Source organism: Equus asinus, chromosome 3, assembly GCF_041296235.1.
Source record: "Equus asinus isolate D_3611 breed Donkey chromosome 3, EquAss-T2T_v2, whole genome shotgun sequence".
NCBI classification, from domain to species: Eukaryota; Metazoa; Chordata; class Mammalia; order Perissodactyla; family Equidae; genus Equus; species Equus asinus.
This window is the reverse complement of record NC_091792.1, coordinates 157,656,914-157,682,415: the sequence shown is the minus strand read 5'-3', so window position 1 is coordinate 157,682,415 and position 25,502 is coordinate 157,656,914. Positions and strand designations below refer to the sequence as shown.

Below are 25,502 nucleotides of genomic sequence, written 5' to 3'. Positions count from 1 at the left end.
CCCAGAGCCCTCCCGTTGTGCGTGGAATGAACGATGCTCCCTAACAGACAAGTTGAAGTCTGGATGCCTGGTACCTGCAAACACAACCTTACTTCAGAAATAGCGTCTTCCAGATGGAACTAGTTAAGATGAGGCCACACTGGATTAGGGTGAGCCCAAATCCAATGCCTAATGTCCCTATAATGAGATGGAAATTTGAACACAGATACACGGGGAGAAGATAGTGTGACGACAGAGGCAGAGACTGGAGTGACGAAGCCACAAGCTAAGGAACGCCTGGAACCATCAGGAGCGGAAGAGACGAGAAAGGACCCTCCCCAGAGCCTCCGGAGGGAGCTGGGCCCTGCTGACTCCCCGATCTCAGGCTCCAGCCTCCACACTGTGGGAGAGCTGTCTGTGTCTGAAGCCTCGGCGTGCTCATTTGTTGCCGCAGCCCCAGGAAATGCATGCATCCCTCCAATCAGCATTCCGCCAGCACCAGCTGCACCTGCCGAGGCCGGGCGCTGGCTTGGTCGGCTGGGGGCAGGGTCTCTTTCCTCTACTGTCATGGTGAAATGAGGAGGCCATCAGTAGAAACCAAGACCTCAAGGTTGACCTCCGAGGCCGGCCAGGCCCAGGTGGGGGCATCAGGTTCAGCCGGAGTGGGAGATGCCAGGGGGACCCTGGGGGAATGAGGAGGGGCCCCATCTGCCTCATACATAGCGCTCATCTGGGAAACGGCCAGGCCCCCTGCAGCCTCTAACTCCCTGCAAACGCCCCGACTCCATCCCTCAGGGAGCACAAGTGTCTCCTGTCCGTGGGAGGAGGGTGGATCATGCTAACCTGGGTTCAGCCGACTCGCCGGTCCAGCTCCTACCTGGGGCTTGGTGAAATCCAGTCCCACCAACCCCATGCTGGGAACATGCTCTGATAGGGCGCTCCCAGCATCCCCCTCATCTCAGCCCTGCTCAGGAATCCCACCATCCCTGCTCCTGCCCCTTAGCTCTGCCCGGCTCACCCACGCGACACACACCTGTTGGCTCAGGTAGGAGTGAGGCCTCCCACACAGCTCCCTGATAGGCCTCACCTCGTCCTGGTCACCTCCACTGGCTGCCAGCTCTGCCAGGCCACACTCGGCTTCCACGCTGCAGGGCCTGCGCTCCGCCTTCTGGGGGCTTTCCGGTGGGCCGGGGTGCTCTCCTGGAGGAGGCCTTGACACCAGCCTTGAGCTGCCTCTCCATGCCCCTCACCTGGGCCACACCCTTCACCTGGGCCGCTCTCTCTCCATGCCCCTCACCTGGGCCGCTCTCTCTCCCAGACCTCACAAAGACGGTACTTCAATAAGTCTGACGTCAGCCTTCTCAGAAGCAACCAACGCCTCATCTAGGGGGTTCAGGAGGGCTATCACTTTCATGGGGGCTCATGCCTGCCTGCCCTCCTCACCCTGCATCAAGGGCAGCATGCACCCCCCACCAGGGCCTTTGCCCCCGGCCGTGCCTCCCTCCTGGGGTGCCTTCCCTAGGCACCCATTTTATCCAAGGGCTGCACCCAGGTCACCTTCACAGAGGGGCTGCACAGGCCACCCAGCTGCGAGCGCGCCCACCTCCCCACCCCATCTTAGCCCTTCTCTCTCCTTTTACTCCAGGCAGCTCCTTTCCCTCGGTGTTAGAATGACCACTTGGTATCCACACGTTCACAGTCTGTCCCTGGAGGGGAATACCCACTGCTCGTCTGTCTTCTTCCCTGTCGAGCCCCAGCTCACGCAGAAGCCACAGCAGCATGTGTGAAATGAGTCATGGTGTGAATCCCACCCTAGGGTCCCAATGTGGCCGGAGGGTGCAGGTGGGTCCTGGGCAGAGGATGGGAGTGTCAGCCAGATGAGGACGGAGGACAGAGAGGAAGAGAGGCAGCCCTGGGAGTGGGCAGGGGCAGCGCCAGGCATGGCCACAGCGGACGGGTTGGAAGGACAAGAAGCCAGAACTTCCGTGGTCAGACCCTCAGAACCTGGCAGGCAAGTCCCACAGGGCTGGGGCTGGACGTCTCTGTCACCCTGCGTGGGAAGAAGAGTGAGTGAGAGCCACTGTGCACACAGGGGCAGCTCCTTCCCACACGGCAGGCAGGGGGGGCCGAGGGACCTGATGATGAAGTGGAGGCGAGAGGGCAGGCAAAGCACGGAGAGACGGAGAGACGGGAGGAGAGTATTTTCTGTCCTCCCCTCAAAGGGCCTCAAAAACTTCCTGATTCCCTCTGAAAGCTAGGCCTCCTAGAAGCGAGCGATAAGCAAGCTCTATGCCCATCTCCTCTGCTTCCCCTCCCAGGTCCCGGGCTCCAGGTGAGGGTCCCACCCACAAATCAGCCTCCTTAATCCCATTGTGGCCGGGCTTGTCTTTACTTGGGAAGAAAAAGTAAATAATTTCCAGATAAACTTTTAAACAAATGGAATATATAAAAAATACAGCAAACGCTGCCATTTGTTAAATTGTGGCCAGTGAGTGAATGTTTATCATATCATTTCCAGCATTTTCTATAGGATCGAAATCAGAGCAATGTGGAGCAAAGCTGTTGGGTGACAGTACCTGGTGCCACCACTTTAGAAAAGTCTTTTGGGGCATCTGCTCAGTGCCTACAGACCACATGCCCAGCAATCCCTCCCCAGGCGTCCAGGAACACACATTCTGCCCAGCGTACAACCTCACCCAGAAAGTACAGAGCAGCAATATCTGAACAACCCCAAGTGGAAGCTGCCCAGTGACAGCCACGGTGGGTGAATGACTGCGACATGGTCACACAACAGAACAGTACCCAGCAGTGAAGGCACGAGGCGGCGACAGCCACAGCATGGATGGACCTCGTACGGTCGAGCGGAAGCTGCTGACACAGGAGAACAGACTGCTCGAGTCCACTGATATCAGGTTCAAAACCAGGCCAAACTACTCTACAGTGAAAGAAAATCAGACAGCGATGGGGAGCAACCGGGAACCTCCCGCATCTGGATGGGGTGTGGTTTACACAAGTTCACATATTTGCCAAGACGTGTGCATTTGGCTATGTGTAACTTTTATCTCAATAGAATAAAGAGGCATATATGCAAACACAGAAGTCTAGTGACCAGGTTTTGCTTTCACAGTGATAGGAGTTAGCATTTCTGGAACTATCTCTGTATTTTAGGGTTCTGCAAATCAGTAAATAGATTAAGAATCATGGGAGCCAGGCTCCTCACTGTTGGGCAGGGGAGTTATAAACATGGAAAGGGAAAAAACTAGAATGTTTTCTGAGGTGTTGGAAGTATCAGTGTGAACTCATAGTCTTATGAAGACGGATGGACGGATGGACAGGCTCCACGTGCACACGTGTCTGTGTGTCTGCACACGTTTGTTTCTGTTCTGTGTCCACGTCCTCCTCCTTTAGCCCCTGACACTACGAGGGGACGTTTCACTGCTCTGTTCACCAAGACAGCCCAGAAGGAACGACACCACAGTAACCATGGGCACAGCTGGTGTTCGGATCTTGGTTTCTAAACACCGTTTTCCTTGGAGAGAAGGCTGATTCCAGGGCTGGTTCAGGAAAGCACAAGATGAGCCTGCAGCAAATCTTGTGGCAGAAAGTACGGAAGAATAGCGGGACCCAAGGGCAGCCCGAAGGGGCTCCCACTGGGCAGGTCTGGAACAATTTAAGCATCAAGACAATTGGTAGCAGTGGATTATAACCTACTAAATAAAATAAAAGTTCCTGAATCCACATTGATAGAAAGGAAGGAAGGAAGAAGGGAAGGAGGGAGGGAGAGAAAGCTCTATTTTACAGAAGAATGCCAACTAATAAATACAGAAGGAAACGGGTTACCAAATGATCATCGGATGCTAAAAGGAGCGAGTGAACATCTGATGAGGCCAGAATATTTGCATATTGTCAAAGTGCCTTTCTAAATAGTACTTATTAATTACGCGGAGAAAACAGGAACTTCTCAGAGGAGGAAACAGGCAGACCCTCAGCAGGGGACCCCAGATCCGCACTCCTGGGCTGACCCCACACCGTCCTGATACGGTGCACCAAGAAGGACACGAGAGCACCTTGGAGGGCTTCCTGCAAAACACATGACCGCACCTCACCATGAGGAGACCCCAGAAAGACCCAAGGTGAGGGCCATCCACCAAAGAACGGCCTGCACTCGGCGTCACAAAGACAGACGAGCGGGTCCGGAGCCATGTGGGTGCGCGCAGCGTGCGATCCTGGGTGGGAGCTTGGCCTGGAAAGTGAAACACAACACAGGGCAGCCCTGGGGCCGCTGTGAAGTCAGAACCGGGGCTGTGGGTGAGACGATCGTACGGTGTCAACATTACAGCTCTTGATGTTGACAAATGCACTGTGATCATCCGAGAGAATGTCCTTGGCCTTAGGAAATAGACACTGAATAGGGACACGATGTCTCCAACTGCCTCTCAACGGATCAGGAAGAAAGCATATGTAAATGTGCCTGCGTGTGGACAGATGGACAGATGAGAGGAAAGGAGGAGGGCAGGAGCAGGAGGACCACAAAGCAAATGGGACAAAGGTATCTGAATAAAGGTCAGGCAGGCGTCCTTCACACTGTTGTTTCAACTGTTCTCTAAGTTTGAAATTATATCAAAATAAAATGTAATCCCCTCAAACAAAACAGACGTGGAGCAGCCAGAACTCCCCAACACGGCTGAGGGTGGGAAACCGTCTGCCGGTCTCCACCGGACACCTGCACGGCACGCCGAGCAATTCCGCCCCTGGATGAAACAGAGACGGCAGACACCTGCATCCTGAGACCTGCACGGACACACTCAGGGCAGCATCGGCCACACTGGCCCCAAACGGGAAATGACTCCAATGCCTAGCACAAAGAATAGATGAATACACTGGGGCACATTCCCCTAGTGGAATCCACAGAGAAACAAGAATGCCTGACCCACACCGCAGCATGGACGCATCTCACAGACATAATGTTGCGCCAAAGAGTTAGACACAAAATAGTCAGGGTCGCGGTTCCCAGGCAGGGGCGGGGCCCGGGGGCGACTGCCCGGCATTGTGGCTATTCCGTGTGGATCTGGGTGCTGGCTCAGTTAGCAGATCTTCACTGAGTTGAACATTTATAATTTGTGCCTTTTCCTGCGTACATGAAATATTTCAATAAAAAGTCAAAAATTAGAAAGTACCAAAGAAAAGGCTTCATACACTTTTTAAAAGAAAAAACAAATTCAGTATTTCACCAGCGGGGCACTGCGCTAGGCCGAGGGGTGCAAAGATGAGGAGAATGTTCTGGGCCTCTGGGAAGCACAGCATTGGTGGAAGGAGATTAAGGCAGCGACGTGGGGCTGGATGGTGAGGGGCAAGCAGGGAGCCGGGGCTGCCCGGCCAGGGCGCTGGCACAGGCCCGTTCATGCCACGGCCATGGCCTTCTGCCTGCTCAGCCCTGCATCCGCAGTCCTTGTAGGATGAGAGTGGGTGCTCCACAATATCAGGAATGAAGAGCAGGCGGACAGGAAGTGTGTTGAAACGAACCCACACCTGCCTGCCCCCGGCAAATCGAGATTAGGGCGCCCACGTCTCCAGCCCCACCTTTGCGACTGCGGTCCGGGAGCCGGCCAACTGCCATCCCCGCAGCTGAGAGTCCAGTCTCACTTCATCCCCAGGGCTGTCCCTTCCTCTGGCCCCAAGGAAGCGGGGGGAAGAGCTGAGCAAATCCTGTGTTACCACATGCTGTCCCCAGCCCAGCACCCCAGACGGAAGGCGCATGCACAGCCCTGTCCACATTCCTCCACCGAGGCTGCCGCAGCCTCAGCCCAGGACGCCCGGCCCACAGAGCTGGGGGCGCAGAATGTTCCTGCTGAGCGCTCAGAGCCCCGAATCGGAGCGAGGGCACCACCTGAGGGGCTCACACCCAGCAAGGCATGCAGGCAGCCCGGGGGGAGCCCCCTACCACGGGGCCCCTGACCCACCCACCCCTGGGAAATCAGGCCAAAGGCAGGCCAGCTCCAGAATTCTCTATTTCATGAGCAGGATCCAACTCTGGACAGCCGTGTGCACCTGTCCAGTGCTGATCCTGCTGGTCGTGCCTGAGAGCTCTTCTGAAAACCAAGGAAGAAAAATAAGATAACAAATGACACCAGAATGAAACGAACCCTTTCACGTATGTGTACTTTCAACCCACACCTTCATAGTGACTGTGGACCAGCCCACGCTCGGCCAAGCTTCCAGAAGGAAGAAACTGGGCCCAGGAACCCATTTGCTAGTGGCTTTCCCGTAGGTGTCTTGTCCTGGAAGGTGGATGGGTGCTCTCATCCCAGATGAAGACAGGAAGCTCCACAAAGCCACCGCCCCAAGATGGCACAGCCGGCCAGGGCCAGAGGCAGGAGCAGAGCCCGCCAGGCACCCCACTGTAAGGCCAATGCAGAAAACAGCAGCTTCAGCGGTTGGCTAGTCATTAAATTCACTTAATCTGCTAGCAAAACAGGATAGAATGTATTTACGTACCTCCCAGAGGGCGGCAGAAATTCCGCCAGGGTCTCATATTCTAGGAAGGGACCCAGCCAGACCAACAAGTCAGGAGGCTCAGTGAGCCCCGGGCGGGGGGGGGGTGGGGGGGGTGGGGGGGGTGGGGAGGGGGGTGCGGGTAGGAGGACTTCCCAGGAAACGGGTCTTTGCCTTGCACTTCCTTCAAATACAAGCTGGGTTTTGCAAGACGAGCGTCTCCAGGGAGGAGGGAGGAATGGTGCAGTAGGCAGAAGGCACTCGAGAGCAGAGGCAAGGAAGCCGAAGGACCCAGAGCGGAGGCTTGTGTTGTGTGTGGAGCCAGGTTATGAGTCAGGCCGGGAGGCGTCCCAGGGCGGGGCACCCTGGTGCAAACGCTCGGGGCCAGGCGAGCATGTGGGGTTTATAGCAGCAGCCAGGCTGACAGGCACATCGGAGCACTGAGGCACCAGGCAGCATGCTCCAGGCCCTGCTTCCCCTGCTCGGCCTCCTGGGCGCCGCCCTGACCAGCCCCGTCTCTGGCCCCCAGGAGTGTGCAAAGGGTCCAGCAGTGTGGTGTCAGGACCTGCAGGTAGCAACAAGGTGCGGGGCCGTGGGGCACTGCCAAAGTGCCATCTGGAGCAAGCCCACTGCCAAGACCCTGCCCTGCGACGTGTGCCTGGATGTGGCTGCTGCCTCCAGCCATGGGCTGAACCCCGACGCCACAGAGACCGACATCCTGGCCTTGATGATGAAGACCTGTGAGTGGCTCCCCAGCCAGGAGTCTTCAGCCAAATGCAAGGGGATGGTGGATGCCCATCACTCTGCCATCCTGAGCATGCTTGGCGGGGCCCCAGCACAGCTGTGTGCCGCGCTCACCCTCTGCCAGCCGCTACCAAGGCACCCGGCCAGCCCGGGGCCGCTCTCGGAGGAGGACATATCTGAAGTGGTGGCCCCATTCATGGCCAATGGGCCCCTCAGCTTCCACCCTCCACAGATTCCAGGGGACGCTGTGTGCCAGGACTGTGTCCAGCTGGTCACCCAGCTCCAGGTTGCTGTTGGGTCCAACCTGTCCCACTTGGCAGAAACAATCACGCAGGAGCAGTGTGAGTCCCTGGGGCCGGGCCTGGCCCTCCTCTGCAAGAACTACATCCGCCAGTTTTTTGCCCCCACTGAGCAGACGCTGAGGCTTGCCCCCCCGAAGGAGATCTGCAGGAAGCGGGGCTTCTGTGAGGAGCTGAGGGAACCCGCCCTCCTGGCTCACACGGCAGCTGGGCACGATGACATCCCCTCCCTGGAGCCGGTGTCCCCAAGGAAGAAGAGCGAGATCCAGATGAAATCCCTCCTGACCTGTGAGGTGTGTCTGGAAGTGGTCCAGGAGCTGGACCAGTGGCTGGAATCCAACAGCACGGAGACCATGATCAGCCACACCCTGGAGCGTGTGTGTTCGAAGATGCCGGCTCCCATAGTCCAGCAGTGCGTCACCCTGGTGGACACCTACAGCCCCTCCTTGGTGCAGCTCGTGGCCAGTGTCGCCCCAGAAAAGGTATGCAAGGCCATCCGGCTGTGCAGGAGCCAGAGGCGGGCCCGGGCAGTCCACGAGGACCTGGCAACCGTGCCATCCCCAGTGCTGGGCCAGGAAAACAGGGTCAGCTTCTGCAATGGGTGCAAGAGGCTGTTCGGTGTGTCTGCCCGCAACCTGGAGCATAAGAGCACCAAGCGCAACATCCTGATGGCCTTCCAGGGTGGCTGTAGCATCCTGCCACTGACCTACATGATCCAGTGCAAACGCTTTGTCACCGAGTACGAGCCCGTGCTTGTGGAGAGCCTCATGGAAATGATGGACCCCGAGGCCCTGTGCATGAAGATGGGTGCCTGCCACGCCCCCAGGACCCCGTTGCTGGGCACGGACCAGTGCGTCATGGGGCCCAACTTCTGGTGCAAGAGCTGGGAGGCAGCCGAGCTGTGCGGTGCTGTGGAACACTGCCAGCGGCACATGTGGAAAGTGACGCCCTTCCGCGCTGGAGAGCACGCGTGATCATGACCACCAGAGACCCATGTCCCCCAGGAGGCCCTTATCTCCTTGAATCCCACAGGGACCCTACGAGGTGGGCGCTCTCCCCATCCCCCCCACAGGTGAGAAAGTGAGGCTCCGGGTGGGGAGGCCGGGAAGAGCCGAGCTGAAGTCCTGACGACCCCACAGAGCTCTGTCCTAACAACTATGCCACGCGGCTGTACTCCTGCGAGCGCCTCTGATGGACTGGAACAAACTGATGTGTGCCACCCGTCCCAGCCGACTGCCCCTTAGTCTCATCGCTGCGATGTTGCTGATGGGGTGGTGGGGCAGCCGGCAGTGGCCTTGGTGCCCCCGTGATGAATAGCCCAGCTGTGAGCCAGGCTGGGGTCCTGGCCGGGGGAAGCAATGGTGGGGGCAGAGGGTAGCTGAGAGGGGCTGTTACGGGTGGGGGCCGATCCGTCTTGTCAAACAGCTGGGGAACGAGGCCTGATCCACAGCTACCGTCACTTGCTCAGGCCAGAGCTTCTCCACCGGGGTTTCTGAGGCTGGTCCCAAAGGTATGAGTGTCTGTGGACCATTTTGGGGAGGAGGCTGGGGCTTTGACAACATCTCCAAGGGGTGCTGGGGCTTCAGAGCAATCCTTCCAATGCCTCTGCCCGTTGTGGGGACCCCTCCTTGCACTCCAGATTCTTGGCCACCCTGGGAATAGGCGGGAGGAAGGCCTGTGCTGTGCTCTAAATGAGGAGACAACGTGAGGGGTAAGAGCCCACTGGGACAGCCCAGGGGTCTGGAGCGGGTGCCGGGGGCTGTGGAGCAGCGTGTGCGAGGGGGAGCAGGTCCCTTCACCTGTCGGAGCCTCCGTCTCCTGATCTGTAGAATAGGGGTGACCATACCTGCTTGTGGGGATGTTGAGACAATTCAAGGAGACATCCAGAGCCTCTTCCCCAGAAACCAGCATCCCTCGGTCTGCTGGGACCAGCAAAGCCCATTGCAGGGTCCCCCGAAGAATCGGGCTGTGCAAGGACTGAATAAACGCAGGCCCTCCGGATGGAGTGTGCTGTGTGCTCGCTCCCGGGAGCTGCCGTGGCGCCGGCCCCCGACCCCTGGCCGCCCGGGGCCCCTCCTGCGGGCAGCCCTCCTGGGGGCTCTCAGCCTAGTTCAGGCGCCCACTGTGGTTCCTCTCGTGCTGTGCTGTCATCATCCGTCTCCCTGGCACAGCAGGGGTCCTTTGGGGACAGCCACAGGACGTGACCCCTCTGTGTCTCATGCCTGGCACAGGGCCGGCACACAGGAGGTGCTCAAACTTTTGTGGGACACACACACACACGTGTTTCACACGAGTCCTGGCCTGGTGAGGCCTGGTGGTCACCCTCAGACGATTTCTTCTGGAACAAGAGAAGTGTCCAGGCCTGGGCTGGCAGGGGCTGAGGGGGAGCTCTTTTGCGAGAAGCTGCGCCTGAGCTCTTAGGCAAGTGTCCTGGGCCCCGGCCAATGCCCCAGGAAGACAGGCCTGCTTGGCCTGAGTTTCCAGACTCCTCATTGCTGGCACCTGTTGGCTGGGCAGGCGTGGGCCCACCGGTCAGCCCTGCCCAAGATTAGGATGGCAAGGGGCGGGCAATCGTGCCCACCCACCGACCTGAGGGCCCGGACACGGCCGCAGGAAGGCAGCTCGTTGTCAGATTCCAAAACACAGGTGCTTGCCTCTGATGGCCTGTGCCTGGGCCACGGCCTCCAGGAATGGCCCTAGAGGCCGCTGGTCCACCGGCAGGTGTCCCCACCTGGGGCCCGAGGCTCACTGCTCTGGGGCAGGACGGAGCTCTGGCCCCTGCCCTGGCCCAAGGGGGACACCTGCTGGCGCTGTGTGCCAGGTCATAGGTTCCTGGGACGTCACTAGTCACACACGACCAGGGGCCCACCCAGGCAGAACTGAGACGTTATCCCAGACCCTCCGGCCGGGAGCTTGTCCACCTTCCCCCGCCCACAGCGACTGCAGCAGGAGGGGCGGGGTCTCCACACATCCCTTCCCTCTGCCCACCCTGCTCCCAGGCCTGGGACCCACTGCTCCCACTGACCCAGTGCAGGCTGGACCACACGTAAGCCCATCCAACACGCCCATGCATGGTGGTTGTCCGTGACGGGCAGGCCGTAGAGCACACCTGGCCATGACCCCACAGCTCCGCTCCAGCGCCAGCCTGGGCCTGGGGACCTGAGTCCCAGCTCCGTGCACCCCACCCCTCCGACAGGCGCTCGGCCACACGCGAGGCCTCCCTCTCTTATGTTATCACCCTCCTCCTCCTCCCAAGAGCCCGCACAGACACCACGGTGCCTGGATCCCCCGGGTTAGGGTTAGGGTTAAGAGGCAGCGCTCTGCCCCAATGAGCGAGGCAGCTTCCTCCGGGGCCGCCCAGGAGGATGGACACCGTCCCTCACCAGGCAGGTACTCGGTGCCCTCCAGATGCCGTAGCGACTTAGAGGCCCCGGATCCTCCAGAAACCCCGCAAACGGGCCCTCATGCTTTCCCATCAAATCGAGGGTAAACGGGTCTGGCGGTGGAGAGGGGTTTGGTTGTTTCCTGTTCGTTTGAGACTTTTCTTAGAAGAAAAGTGACATATTGGTAGGAACATCGAACCAAAAGCGAAGACGTAATTTATGCAAACTCGGGCTCTTCCAAAACATCTGGAACAGTAGTCCAGGCAGATAGCTGGAGTCCTGGGTCCGGGAAGACCCACGCGGCCTGCTCGCTCCTCCCCCTGGACTCTCTCTTTTACCTCCAGGCATGAAATTCAAATCATACCCCTCATGCTGGGAGGGGAGCCTGGCAGCTTCCCAAGCCCATGTGAGCACCATGGGAACAAGGGCAGCGACCACCAAGGAGGGTTTCCCACCTGCCCTGGCCCAGTGCTGCCCCAGAGCTCCGCCTGGCTTCACTCCTCGCCCTCCACAGCCACCATGAGGCAGGCACCATCATCATTCCATTTCCCTGAGGCAGAAACAGAAAACAGAGAGGTTCAGTAACTGGCCCAAAGTCACACAGCCAGCAAGCAATGGAGCCAGGAGTCCAGCCCAAGCAGGATGAGGCTCCGAGGCCTGTGCTCCTGATCCTCACACTCGCTGCACCTGAGGCCGGAGTTCAAGTCTTGAGTCCACCATTCCACGGCTTCTGCCTCAGTTTCCCCATTCCTAAATGGGACAATCCCCACGTTCCAGGGTCCTCGCGGGACTGATGATGACGTGCGGGAGGGGCCAGCTCGATGCACGTGCAGTCAGGGAGGGGGCTCTCCTTAGACACCGGTCTCTCTTCCGGCACCTGCAGCCTGGCTCTGAAAATGTGCTCTGGCTGCTTCCTTCATGCCGATCGTGCCCCGAAGACGCTGAGACTTTGCGGTCGGACCTGGCCGGTTGACTTTCCCCGGGCGGCTCCACTGCTCTCAGCTGCTGTTTTTCTTATCATCCCCCTCATCAAATTCCTTTTGGATTAGAAAACTGGAGGGTGGGAAAATTAGCTGACTGCTGATGCTGAAGCCGTGGGAGACCCTGCGGGGGCTGGGAGGCCCAGCCGCGGGGGCCCTGCCCTCCGAGGTCTCCACCAGGGAACAGAGGACATCAGGGAAGCGCGCGCTCGCTCCCGCGGATGCTCATCACGTCACCATCTTCCCCAGACCTCTAGGCCTTAGTGGACGGCTGGCACATCGCTTTGTGCACACCCTCACATCTGCACAGACGGCTTTGTGCAAAGCCCCAAGTCAGGGCCAGGCCAATCCCAACCCTGCCAAGGCAGGCGTGATGAAACGGGCAAGCCCTGACATTCTGTCTCAGCCTCAGTCTCCACACCTGTGAAATGGCCCCAGCAACCCCAAAAACAACTCCTGGAGTGGAAGCACTTATAAACCAGCCCCTGGCTCACTCGGACTAGTGCAGTAGGTACTCACTGGGGTCCTGCCCCGCTCCTCTTCCCCAGTCTGTCTCCATTGCCGCCACCCAGTCCTCTCGGAGGCTCGCTCCTCCCTGCAGACCTTTGCCCCCACGTCCCTCCCAGGGAGGTCAGGTCAGGTTTGGTCCCTGCCCGACACCTCCACCCCTGCTCCTGGCTTCTCTGTCTCTCCATTAGCCGCTGCCACTGTGGGACACTCTCTTGATGTCACCTGTTTATCTCGTTTGTGGTCTGTCCCCTCTGGTGTACTGTGAACTCCAGGAGGGCAGGTCCTCACTGTCTTCCCATCTCCTGGGACAGAGCCCGCTTAGAACGGGGCTCTGCGAGTGTTTATCAGATGAATTAGTGGACACCGGCTCTGTGTGACGTCATCTTCAGCCTAAACCTCCCTCTGGTCTGCCCCTCGAGGGCAGGACCATCCAGGCTGGACGTCTCCACGGGGTCAGATGTTTGTGAGAAGTCCAAGCCACGCTGGGCCTCCTAGGTATAAAATACGGCCACTCCATCCCCCAGTGAATGAAGCGAATGGGTTCTGCTAGTGTCTCCTGCCTCCTCAGGGATGCTGTGCAGGCGAGCGCACCCTCCAGGCCTGGGTGGCGCCATGGCCGGATGGGCTGCGTCCTGGGGACCCACAGTCACACCTGGCCTGGGCCTGCTGTGCACAGCTTTCCTCCCCAAACAGCCCTCCAAGCAGACCCCCTGTGAGTGAACGCTTGTCCCTCTCTGCCAGCATCTGTACCGCCCACGATGGTCAGCTGTCAAAGGCAGCATCGCCCAGTCCCTGAATCGTGGGCACACTCCAGCTCCTGCCCACCCCCACCTTCCCAACTAGGGCGCTCTGGCCCGTCCAGCCCCCACAGGAGCTCGGGGGGCGGGGTGGGCAGAGTGGGCAGGAGGCCAGGACCCCGCCTCACGTCACCTTCTTTCTGCTTCACTCACTTACGGATCCTCAAACCCTGGTGAGGACGGGACGTTAGAGACACCCAGCCCAGCACACTCATGGACGTGCCAAACCTCTGTGGCCCAGAGAGGGAACCCTGCTGTGGGGTTCAGGCCCCCAGCCCAAGCTAGATTGCATTTAGGGTCTGGCTCCAACGCAAGGGATGGGGAGAAGCACAGCCCCATTCGATCACTCAGGCCTGACCAAGAGGCCCCTCAGTAGAGCCTCATGCACCTTACACGATATGGTCACCTGTAACACTCCCCTCGAGACTTGGACTGTGCCGGAATTGTCCTCAGGACATCTAGAACTCTCCAAAGCCAGGCTCTAGCTGGGGAGGCCATGCTGGAGGCAGCTGGTATCAGAGGCTCATTACACAGATCACGCTGGGCCCAGGAACGGCCCCACCTCCCCAGCTCCTGTCACCACGGAGACCTTCCTTGTCCAGATGCCCAGCTTCCACGGCCTGCCCCAGGAAGGCTGCCCGCATTGCCCTGTTGCTCTGAAACCCCCCAGATTCATTGTGTCCCCACTGTCATTGGGGGCTGGGCCTGATTCGGCATGATGGGACATTTCTGGAGCAGACAGCGACTCTTGGGAGGCACGCAGCAGAGCAGAGAGAGCGCAGGTCCTGAGGAAGGGCACGTCCCAGCCTGGCTTTGCCACTCATAGCTGTGTGCCCTTGGGCAAGTTAGTGAACAACTCTGAGCCCCAGTTTCCCTGTGAGTATAGTGTGGATAATAGGCCCCCTCCTACGGGATCTGTGGGAAGGTTAGTGAGGTCACCGCGTCCGAGCCCCCGGGCTGGGCACACCCACGCTGCCCAACATTTGTCAGCCCTTCAAGCTGATGCCAGCCTCCTCCCTGAACCGACCCTCTACGGCCTCCTGCAGCTCGGAGAACACTGGAAACTGGCCCAGGCCCACCGCCCACATGGCCTGAGGTCACCAGATTGGCCTGAAAGAGACTGTTGGTCAGGTGACCACAGGCGGCCTGTCCTGGATCGTCCCATTATCGCCTGCCTGCTGAGTCAAATCTAAATTCTGAGCTGACTGGGAGAATCTGAGAGACGCGGGGTGGGGGCTAGAGGGAAGGAGGAGGGGGGGAATGGAGGGAGGGAGAGAAAGAGGAGAGAGTGAAAAAGGAGACACGAGGAATCTTGCCTTCGCTGATGAAGTATTTCCGAGTTTTCCCTCCAGAAAGTGGCATCATGGCACTTTGCAAACACAAGCTCCCCTCGGGGAAGCGGTGTGTGCTGCGAAGTTCCCTTCAGGAGCTGGATGTGACCCCTGGCCAGTCAGGCCAGCGCAGCCATCCGGGCTCTCCACCCGGCTCAGGGCCACCAGCCAGCCTCAGGAGCGAGCTGTTTGCTTGCAAATGTGGGAAAAGACGTCTTGGGAACAGCAGACCTCAACCCAGAGGGTTGTCGCTAAGATTCGCACATGCCCTGGCCCTCAACCGTCCGTACTGGGTGTGCACCTGGCAGAGGCTGCAGCGAGATTCTCCCTCGGGGAGAAGATGCGACGGCTGACAAGCTGTGGAGACTGAAACTACAAGAGTCTCTGTTCCCGAGGCCATGGGGAAAGGGCCAAGGGGCTCCCCCTCTGGAGGCCTGGGCGCCGGGCCTGACCCTACAGGGCTGGACCACCCCCTGTCCATGCCTCAGTTTCCCTTCTGTAACGGGAAGAGGGTGGACTAGATAGGGACACAGCACACACAGCCCCAGGGCCCAGGGGTCGTGGACAATGGTCAAACCCAGGCCCTTTCTAGGGGGCAGCGCGGTGGCCCCGGGAGAATGCGGACCACGGCCCCCCCTCCCTTCCATTCCTCCAGAGGTCAGGACCCCCGGCAGCTCATGGGAGATCGAGAGATTCCTGAATGCTGACAGCTCAGTGACACTGTTTTAAAGTCCTCTTCTGGCCAATCCAAACAGGCCTGAGATGGGGCCTGGCCCACGGGCCACCAGTAGGACCTCTATGGCATGAGTCCCTGCTGGACCGCTGCGTGCCCAGGCCAGGTCGTGGCGACCATTTCATGCCTCAGAAGCCTAGGGTGTTTCTTTCTGATTCCTCCCCAAGCCCAGGAAGGGGCCGGAATCCCTGTGGAGCCAGGCTCCCGATCGGGAGGGGTTACGGATCAGGGAGCCATCTATTCAGGGCAATGGGAGTGGCACAAAGTAAGGAAGAGTGTCCCCACTCCCAGACCAGTTTCTCAGGTGGACCTTGCCCCAGGAAGGGAGGAGAGTAGGAAAGACACACAGCAGAAAGCGAGAGAGGAGCCTCCCACATGCTGTCTGGTTTAAATGTCACCGATGCTGATGGAGATGGAGAGAAGCTGAGGCCACTCAGGCCAGTCCTGTGGGACTCCGCAGCCAATGGCCACTCCACAGCCACCGAGGGACAGGGATGGGGGGCATGGGGCAAAATTGAAAATGCAAGGCTCTTGTATCACCGTGTGGACTCCAGGCGATTTTAGTTTAGAAGAATCTGACACTCTGGCATGTGAATGAAGGAAGGAGGCAGGAGAGGGTCACGGCAGCCCTGGGAATCCCGCCCCACAGCTCTCAACTTCACCTGCCCACGTATCCCCCAGCAGCCAGGCCCTGAGCCAGCCCACAAACGGGGCCAAGGTCAGGGGACGGCGGGTCTGTTCCACCCTCCTGCTGATGCCACACTCACCACGGGGAAACAGCGCCCCGGACAGCTCTCCTGGGAGAGTATCCGTGCCTCCAGGAGGTGGGAGCGCTAGGTCGTTCCGGGCCTCTGTCTCCCCACTTAGTTCAGAGGGCTGTGTAGATGAGGATTTTACAGCCAAGAGGCAGAGCTAGCGTCCACACTGGGCAGACAAAGAGAACGAGGCCGAGAGGCAAAGGGACATCCCGGGGTCGCATGGCGCACAGGCCTGGATGTCCCGGATGTCCTGAAGGCAGGGAGCTCTCCAACCCCAACTCATCCTTGGCACTCTCGCTGTCAAAGGGTTTTTGGAAAAGAGATGCAATTATTACCCCATGTTCAGAGGAACCAGAGGCCCAGTCTGCCCCCACGACCTCCTCCTCACACCCAACCAGGAGAAACGGGGGAGCCAGGGCTACCGAGAGCCAAGGTTCCTGGGAAAAGCCGGCAACGTGCCGTCTGCTCTGCTGGACCAGCAGCATCCTCCCAGCCGCTGTTCGTAGACCTGCAAACTCCTAGGAGGCTGGAGGACTCTGGAATCTTCCTAAACAATGGTGTGTGGGCAGCAGCAGGCACCAGCTCACCTCAGCTGGCTGGAGCTGATGGGGCACATCTCCTCCCCGCTCTCATGGTGGGGGCTTTAAATTGGCCACAGTGGGAGGGTTTACACCACAGACGCTGGCAAGCACTACAAAGCAGGGCTTTTTCCTGGCATGCTGCTTGTTAAACATTTACCAGCACACCACTGTTCCTAAAGCTCCAGAATCCAGGGAGCTGAAGAAAGTCTTACACCCCCTGAGATGCCCACCAGGCAGCCCGGGCCTCCCTGAGCACCGACTCTGCCGGAAGTCACGCCGGGTGCCGGGTGAGCGGGGTGCTCGTCCCAGGCAGGAAGCAGACCTGCCCCCCAGAGCGGCTCACAGGCCAGCCCGACAAAACCTCCAGTCTCTCCGCTTTCAACCCCACAAGAAGACCTACTGTGTGCCAGGCACTGTTCTAGGCACTGGGACACAAGAACGAACCACACAGGCAAGGATGCTGCTCCCTTGAGCCTGTGGCCTAACGGCGTGAACAGACAAGTCATATCTTAGAAAACTATACTAATGTTTAGAAACGAAAATTTCACCAAAGTAGCATCATTACAAAGAATGCATTTAAATCCTGAGAGATCATGATAAATGCAGCAAAGAGCTGATAGCCGGTAGTGTGGCGTCCAGCGGGGAGGGCTACTCGAGGTGGGCAGTCAGGGATGGTGGCTCTGAGGAGGTGACATTAAGCTGACCTCTGACTAATTGGAGCCTGGCACGTCACCCAGGAGAGAGACGAGGGCAGCACCGACCATCATCCAGGTGGGGACAGGAGATGGTGACAGAGCCTCCGGACCCCCTCGAGGGCCGGGACTGTGGCAGAGTCACTCGGCTGTCTCCAGTGTCCAGTGAGGAGAGATGCTGTGGAGACCACATTCGCTGCACAGAGGACGCAGGCCCGATTCGGTGGTCCACCCCCGCCACTCCGCGTCACCAAGGGCAACGACGCTGCTGTAGAGGGATGACGATGATGTCACAGCCCACGCCTCCTGATGCTCCTGTGAGCCAGGCGCTGGGTTGCATGTTCCACCCATCACCTCACTGGACCCAACAACCCAGGCCATACTACTATCCCCATTTTACAGATGGGGTAACCTGGGCTCAGAGAGGGGAAATGACTGTCCTGAGGCCACACAGCTAAAGAGACAGAACCAGGACTGGAACTCATCTCCAGTCTGAAGGTCAGCGCTCTCAGCCCCTTCTTGTGCTGTCTTCAGGAAAAGAGAGGAAGTGATGGAGAAGCTGTGAGAACAGGCGATCTCTTTGGAAACGCGTGACAAGTTGGCATAGGGCCCCAGCGCCCCCCACACGCCTTCGGCCAACAGCCTGCATGGGGTCTGTCAGGATCTTGAATACCGCGCGAGCCAGGGAAGGGGCAGAGCAGAGGTAGGGCCCCCAAGCTCAAGGGAACTGGAACCGGCCTGACGCTCCCTGTCCAGGAGGAGAGCGAGGCTGACAGCAGTGATGCTAAAGGCATGCCGGGAGCCAGCCCCTCCCCTGGTGGGCGGGTGGCTCGGGCCGCAGACCCACTTCAGCTCTGTTTGGGTGGTGGGGTACAACAGATGACAGACAGGGTCTGAGAAGAGGCCCCAGGACCACGTGACTCTGACCCCCCTGCACCCTCCCACAGATGCTCACACGTGGCCTCAGAGGCATCTCTTTCTCTGGCACCTGGGCCCTGCGCCTCCTCCCCAACAAGGCTCACACAGTCTCCGATACGCGCAGTGTCCACGGCCACCAGTCCCCATGAGAGACTCCACCGCAGAAAGGTCATCCCTGGGTGGAGTCCCAGATCCCAGCCCCTGCTGGCCTCTGCGCCCCGCCGCGCACTCAACATCCAGCACACTCTGTGTCTCAGCCTCCCCCCCGCCCCCCAGGACTTTGCACGGGTCCCGTTCTGTCTGAAATCTTCCACTAACTGGGGTCCACTCTGAGGTTCCCCATCAGGACCCGCTTCCCGGGCAGCCAGGCTAACCCTAGTCCAGCTCTGCTCCCTCGGGGCACTCCCAGGCACTCCCCGCACAAGGGACAGCCCCCCTGTCACCATGCTGGCATCGCTCTGCTAGAACGTCAGCCCCAGGGAGCAGCGGCCGGGTCTCTCTCCTTCGACGCTGAATCCCCAGGTCTAGGAGGGAAGCTGGGATGGCCCAGTGCTCAGGGAAACTTGCTGAAGGACGGAAGGGAGGAACGACAATGTCTCAGAGGGGTAAGGGCTTCCGCTGATGGCGCCCGCAGAGCACCCAGTACGTGCTTCATACATGTCTGACTATGTGAAGCTGCCCTAAGCTCAGCTTCTCCGGGGTCCTTCCAACCCCCTACTCACTTATTCCGACGTGCCTGTGCTCTCAGCTGCAGATGCACTGAGCCCCAGAGCCCCCGAGCCCCCATCCTTCCCCAGGGCCCTTCTCCACTGGTGCCTCTGCCCCAAGGCTGGCTCCGGGGTCTGCTCCCGCTCACTCCCACTGAACTGCAAGGGCCAGTGTTCTCTGAGTCCTCCAGGACTGGGAGTGGCCTGAGGGCAGGGACCACAGGGAGCAGAGGTCAGGAGCAGTGACGGAGGTCACACCCGAGAAGAGCAGGCTGCTCGCACAGCGCCCCCCAGTCCTGTTGCCCCTCCTCTGCAGAGCTCTGGGAGGAACAGGTCCCTTCTCAGGAGGGCAAACGGGCTCAGAAACAGCGAGGGACTTCCCTCAGGTCACCCATAAATAGCAGAGCTAGGGGTCATGGGCCTGGTGGCCTAGTGGCTAAGTTCGTGCGCTTTGGCGGCCTGGGGTTCACAGGTTCATATCCCCGGTGCGGACCTAGTACCACTTGTCAAGCCATGCAGTGGTGGCATCCCACATAAAACAGAGGAAGATGGGCATGGACGTTAGCTCGGGGCCAATCTTCCTCACCAAAAAATAAATAAATAAAATAAATGGCAGAGCTGGGACACCCAGAGTAGGTGCCTATAATTCTCCCAAATATAACAAACCGTAGTTTTTACCCCAAAATAACATTCATAGCACAATAAAAATAGCTACGCGTCTTGGTCCCCTGTGCCTAGCGAACTTCACCAAGAGAAGACGGCATCCCGGCCACAGCCCTCTTCTGCAGCGAGGAACCGGGGCTCAGGGGACCGCACCGGCTGACGACCAGCCGCGGGGACCCTCGGTGGCGCTCAGCCGCGGTGCCTCCCGGGTGCTGCTGGCCCCGTAAACAGGTTTATGGCTCCATGCTTCAAAGCGCACTCAGGCGAGGTTTATTACCCGATAGAAAACAAAGACAGCTTTCCGTGCGGCTCCCACACGGGGAGTTGTATTAAAATGCCGCCAGTCTCCAGGGTGGAGTGGGACCTGACCGCGAAGGGCAGGAGACCCAGCTCCAGGCTTCCGAGGCGGCAGGGAAGATGGGAGGGGCGCGGGACATGAGTCGGGGAGAATGTAACATTTGGGGTCCCCCAGACTCAGCCCCTCCCAGGATCCACAGGGGATGGGACTCTGCTCTCAGCGGATCCTGGGGGCGAGGAGGAACGAGGCCGCCAAGCAGCCTGTGGGTAGCTCTTCCCCGCTCCACGCTCCGCTTTGCCCATTGGCCTAAATTGTGCCTCCCAACACCCTGGGATTGCGTCCTCACTGTTCCCTCCGCATGCTCAGCCATGTGCTTGCTTGATCCATAAACCCAAGCATAGCTCCCCACGGCCTATAGGACAGAGTTCGATCCTCCTGGGCTGACGCACAAAGCCTCCTTGGTTCAACTCCGGCTGGACTCACCAGCACTCTCCCACCATCCTCTGTCCACCTCACATTTTAGCCACTCCAAGCTTCTCAGGATTCCTCCCACACCAGCTGGTTCATGCATCTGTGCTTCTGCACATAATGTTTCCTCCGTCTAGAATGCTTTTCCCTGCTTGTCTGCCTGGAAAACTCCTATTCATCCTTCAAAGCCCAGTTTAGACATCACCTCCCCTGAAATGCCCAATTTCCCTCTCCTTTGGGTTCCTCAGCACCAGATGTGGGTCCCCATCAGTCTCTTCCTCTGTGACAAGGTTGGCATCTCATTCATGGCCAATCCTAAGACCTGGCAAAGTGTCAGCACAAAGAGGCGTCTCAAGAAACGCTTACGGAATTCGACTATCTGAAAAAGTGTCTTAACATCTCGTGTTCGATCTTGGCACCCCGGTCAGGCCTTCAATTGACCAAAGACATGGCAACAAACTAAAGGCCACCATCTCTGGAAGTCTTCAGGCTCTGCATGGTCAACAGAATAGCGGACCCACAAACGTGGCCACATCCCAAAGCCCGGGGCTTGTTCATGTGTCACCTACGGGAAAAGGGGACTTGGCTGATATGAGCAAGTTAAGAACTGTGACATGGAATATTATCCTGGATTATCTGAACGAACCCAGTTTAACCTCAAGGGTCCTTAAAAGGGGGAGCTTTTCCAAACTGTGGTCAGAGAAAGAGACGGAAGACAAAAGAAGAGGCAGGAGAAGCAACACTGCTGGCCTTGAAGACGGAGGAGGGGCCACGAGCCAAGGAAAGCAGGCGGCTCCCGAACCTGGAAAAGGCCAGGAGCAGAACTTGCCCAGAGTCTCAGGAGAGGAACCCGGCCTGTCCACACCTTGACTTAGCCTGTGGGACCCACAACAGACTTCCGCCCTCCAGAACAAAGCGCTAATAATTTCATGTTGTCTTAAGCCACTAAGTTTGTGGTGAATTGTTTCAGCAGCCAGAGAAAATGAACGTGCCCTGTGTCCCAGCCTGACTGCTGACGATGGGCTTCTCCCAACCCTGGGCATTTCCCGGCCTCTGTACCACTGCCCTGCTGCTCCCATTGCCTAGATTGCCTTCCCTTGCTCCACCTGCTCTTCTCAGCCTGGTGAACTTCTATTCATCCTTCAGAACCCATTTCCAAGGTTCCTCTTCCAGGACCCTGTCCCAGCATGCCCTGGGGTAGGCCAGGGCACCACACCCTCAGCGGCTCAGCCGTGCCTCACAGCGCACACATCGTAGGGCGCCGTCTTAGATTCTCTCTTCTCCCACAGGTTGGCACAATCGGGAATGGCAAGTGCCCGGGTTCTGTTCATTCTGAATCTCTGATGTCTGGAGCACGCCTGACACATGGCAGGACCTCTGGAAGCCACTGTAAACGACGGGCTGGGGGTGGTCAACGGCGGAGGCCTCCATCCACTCCCGGGATTCATACAACAGCGGGTGCACCCCCATCCTGCAGCCACAGCCTCTCCCTTAGCTGCAGGTGACTCGCACCAGGAGAGGAGGTGGATCTCCTCGCATTTATCTCCTTTCCTCTTGCCTGAGTGGCTCTGTAACTTCCCCGCTCCCCAGCACCATCAGCGACAGGCTCAGAGACAAACCCTCCACGCACCTCGAGATCTCGATGCCCGGGAAGCTGATGCACAAGAGAAAAGGTCTGTGCTCCAGAATGTATCCTGAGAAAACGATGAGAGGGGGCAACGTACATACAAGGCCGTTCAGACGGCTTCCTTCACATCAGTGAAAACCGAAAATGACGCGGATGTCTGAAACAAGGAGTAGGTTAAATAAATAACACCTCCTCCAGTGAGAGCGCATGAAGCGGCCGCTGAAAATAGTGGTTTGAAAATACTTGGGCGCGTAGGAAAATGTTGAACACATAATATTAAATTGGGATCCAGTATTTATAAAACATGTATATATTTGCATCATAAAAAGACTGGTGAGAATATTCTTCCCGAACACTAACAGTGGTGATCTCATAAGGTGGGTTAGCACGGGGGGGTGCTTTTGCGCCTCATTTATTTCATAGTTTCCAAAATTTCTATGATACTCATGTAATATAGTTTTTTTGTTTTGTTTTGTTTTGCTTTGTTTTAAAGATTTTATTTTTTTCCTTTTTCTCCCCAAAGCCCCCGATACATAGTTGTATATTCTTCGTTGTGGGTCCTTCTAGTTGTGGCATGTGGGATGCTGCCTCAGCGTGGTTTGATGAGCAGTGTCATGTCCGCGCCCAGGACTCGAACCAACGAAACACTGGGCTGCCTGCAGCGCAGCGCCGAGAACTTAACGACTCGGCCACGGGGCCAGCCCCCTCATGTAATACAGTTTTTAAAAAGAAGGTGTGTTTTAGGGAGAATTTTCTGGAGAGGAGTTTAGCAATGTCCTTATCAAGAACATCTCTAAAAAGGGTTAATGCGCTTTACGTCTTCCCGTTTTGGGGAAATGTGAGGGGTCACCCCTGAGTGCACGATCAGCGCTTTGTGGATTTCGATTCAGTCAGCAAACCTCTGGGCTCGCGTCTGTTCCCCAGCTGCTTCCAGGTGCAGAGAACACAGGAAACCCCGGGTCCCAAGAAGAGACGGGCAGGGGGCTGTGGGAGAGGGTCTGGGAGAGCCCAGAGGAGGCGCCTGGCCTGGGGGGGGGGGGCCGGGGGGGGGACACCTGAGTACAGCAGGGACAGGGGACAGAGGGAGCAAGAGGAGTCCTTGGGGAGGCTGCTGCCGAGGACCGGGGGGTACAGAGGCCCACAAGGGGATCCCCTGCCAATGGCGGGGTCGGGGCAGAACTGTAGTGTCCGAAGGACCAACAATTTGGTTCTCAGCTAAATGCAGGCCTGAGCATCAGACCATCACCTCTAAATTCACAGGCTGCCCTCCCCACTGGGCATCTGTCTCCCATTTCTCAAAAAAGCATCTGAGATGATGATATGTATGGGAAGCCGTGCTCTCAGAACGCCCAGGGTTGCCTGCGTGGGCTGGGCCGGCATCATCTCTGCGAGAGAAACCAGATCCCCCTGCAAACAGGCAGAAGCTGAATTCAGAACAAACGCTCCGCTCGGGGCGGAAGCCGCCAGGGCCGTTTGGAAGAGCCAGGAGCCCGAGGACTCTCTGCTCAGGTCAGTTTCTACCTGAGAACTCCTCCAGAGCCTGGGGGTGGACTTTCCGGCCTGCAGCAATGGGGTCGGAGAAGCAGGATGCAGGGAACCACAGGCGGCACACAGCACGTGTGTGAGTGGAGGTGGGACTTTGCTCCCTGGGGGGGTGTCCCACACAGGAAGCCAGGACTGGGGCCTGACGAGGACGGCGAAGCCAGGATGCGCCCACCACCTGCCAAGGTCAGCAGCTGTGCTTCTGCAATGCAGCCTTGGGTTACAGAAGGGTTCTTGGTATCTCTGCACATGGATTTGACAAAGCTTGGTGGGACGGATGCTGGGGGTGGTGAAGACGAGCACATGAGAGAAGCCACTGTAGCCATAGCAAAACAAAAGGTACTGGGTAGGGAGAGATGCCCTGGAAGAGAGGGACTCTGTGATGCCCGAGGACCAGGGCTGGATCTTCTTCCAGAAAGTCTTCCCTGACTACCACTTCCTCTGCTCATCAGAGAGGGGCTGGCTAGTGCTTCCCTGGTTCTCTCAGCCCCATCACAGTGTGGATTACATGTCATCATCATAGGTCATTTGCTTATCTGTACCTCTTACTAAACTCCGAGACTTGGGGGTCATTTATCATAGTTTACTCAAACCCAGAGCCTAGATGGATGGATGGAGCTCAGATGGATGGATGCATAGGTGGATAGATGGATGGATGATGGATGATGGATGGATGGATGATGAATGATGAATGGGTGGCTGGGGGATGGATGGATGGGGGATGGATGGATGGATGGATGAGCGGATAGATGGATAGGTGGATGGATGGATGGATGATGGATGGATGGATGACGAATGACGAATGGGTGGCTAGGGGATGGATGGTGGATGGATGGATAGGTGGATGGATGAATAAATGGATAATGGATGGATGATAGCTGATGAATGGGTGGATAGGGAATGGATGGATGGGTAGATGGATGGATGGATGGATGAGTGGATAGCTAGGAGGTGGATGGGTGGATGGATGAGTGGACAGCTAGGAGGTGGATGGGTGGATGGATGAGTGGACAGCTAGGAGGTGGATGGGTGGATGGATGAGTAGACAGCTAGGAGGTGGATGGGTGGATGGATGAGTGGATAGCTAGGAGGTGGATGGGTGGATGGATGAGTGGACAGCTAGGAGGTGGATGGGTGGATGGATGAGTGGACAGCTAGGAGGTGGATGGGTGGATGGATGAGTGGGAGAGACTGAGGGAAGACGGGAAGGGGGAAAGGGAGGAAGGTGAGTGGGCAGAGAAGAAAGTCGCTGCAGCGACAGGAAGGGGTCCTTGGAGCACGGGACAGAGGGAGCCAGGACCTGAGGAAGGGCAGGTATTGGAGTCAAGATGGAGGGAGAAGAGGCTTGGGGGCTGGGGACACTGAGAGATGTCCTCAAACTGCCTGTGACCTCCCAGCAGCCCAGATCTCATCCCCCAGCGTTTCCCAGGCCCCTCAAGGCCTCAGAGCCTGACCCCATCAAACTGTTGCTTCAAATTGAATTATTTATTGGATAGACTCAAACCCCGGAAGCTTTTAAGTCAGCGCCTCTCTCGATCCCCGTCTGCTCCAAGTCTTGTTTAAATCAAACTCAGATCTCCATGCGATGTTAAAGCAAACACAGAGCGAGGCTGGCCGTGGAGGGAGGCGGCGGCTGGGGAGAAGCCAGCCGGACGCTTTAAGGTAATGGGCTGAGGAAGGAAGTGGAAGCGGACCTCTGACACCTACTAAGCGCCGAGCGTTTTACAGGCATCATCTGTTGTCATCTTCACAACAACCTGCGAGGTCTGCGCTCAGGCTTGTTGCACGGACGACGCCTGGGAGGTCACGGAGCAGGGAAGTTACCAAGCCAGAACTGAAACTCAGATCTGTGGTGCACGGACCACGCAGCAGCCTGGCCCACAGAGGAACCCCAGCGCCTGCAACAGCCTATGGGAAAAGCTCATGACAGTCGGGGACTTTCTCTCTCAAGTCCCCGCTCTTGCTGGGCCGCCAGAGGGCAAAGCATGTCGTCTCTTCGA

General features: G+C 58.1%; 2 protein-coding genes across 3 annotated transcripts in view; one reads left to right on the top strand and one right to left on the bottom strand.

Annotated features, from left to right (window-relative positions):
* SORCS2 (sortilin related VPS10 domain containing receptor 2) overlaps nt 1-25,502 on the bottom strand; it is a 488,954-nt gene that overhangs the window by 265,518 nt on the left and 197,934 nt on the right. The window lies entirely within an intron of this gene.
* Nucleotides 6,779-9,515, top strand: PSAPL1 (prosaposin like 1). The gene has a single exon (XM_014855229.3). It carries the CDS (start codon nt 6,929-6,931, stop codon nt 8,486-8,488), a length of 1,560 nt encoding a protein of 519 aa, XP_014710715.1. The 5' UTR covers nt 6,779-6,928; the 3' UTR covers nt 8,489-9,515.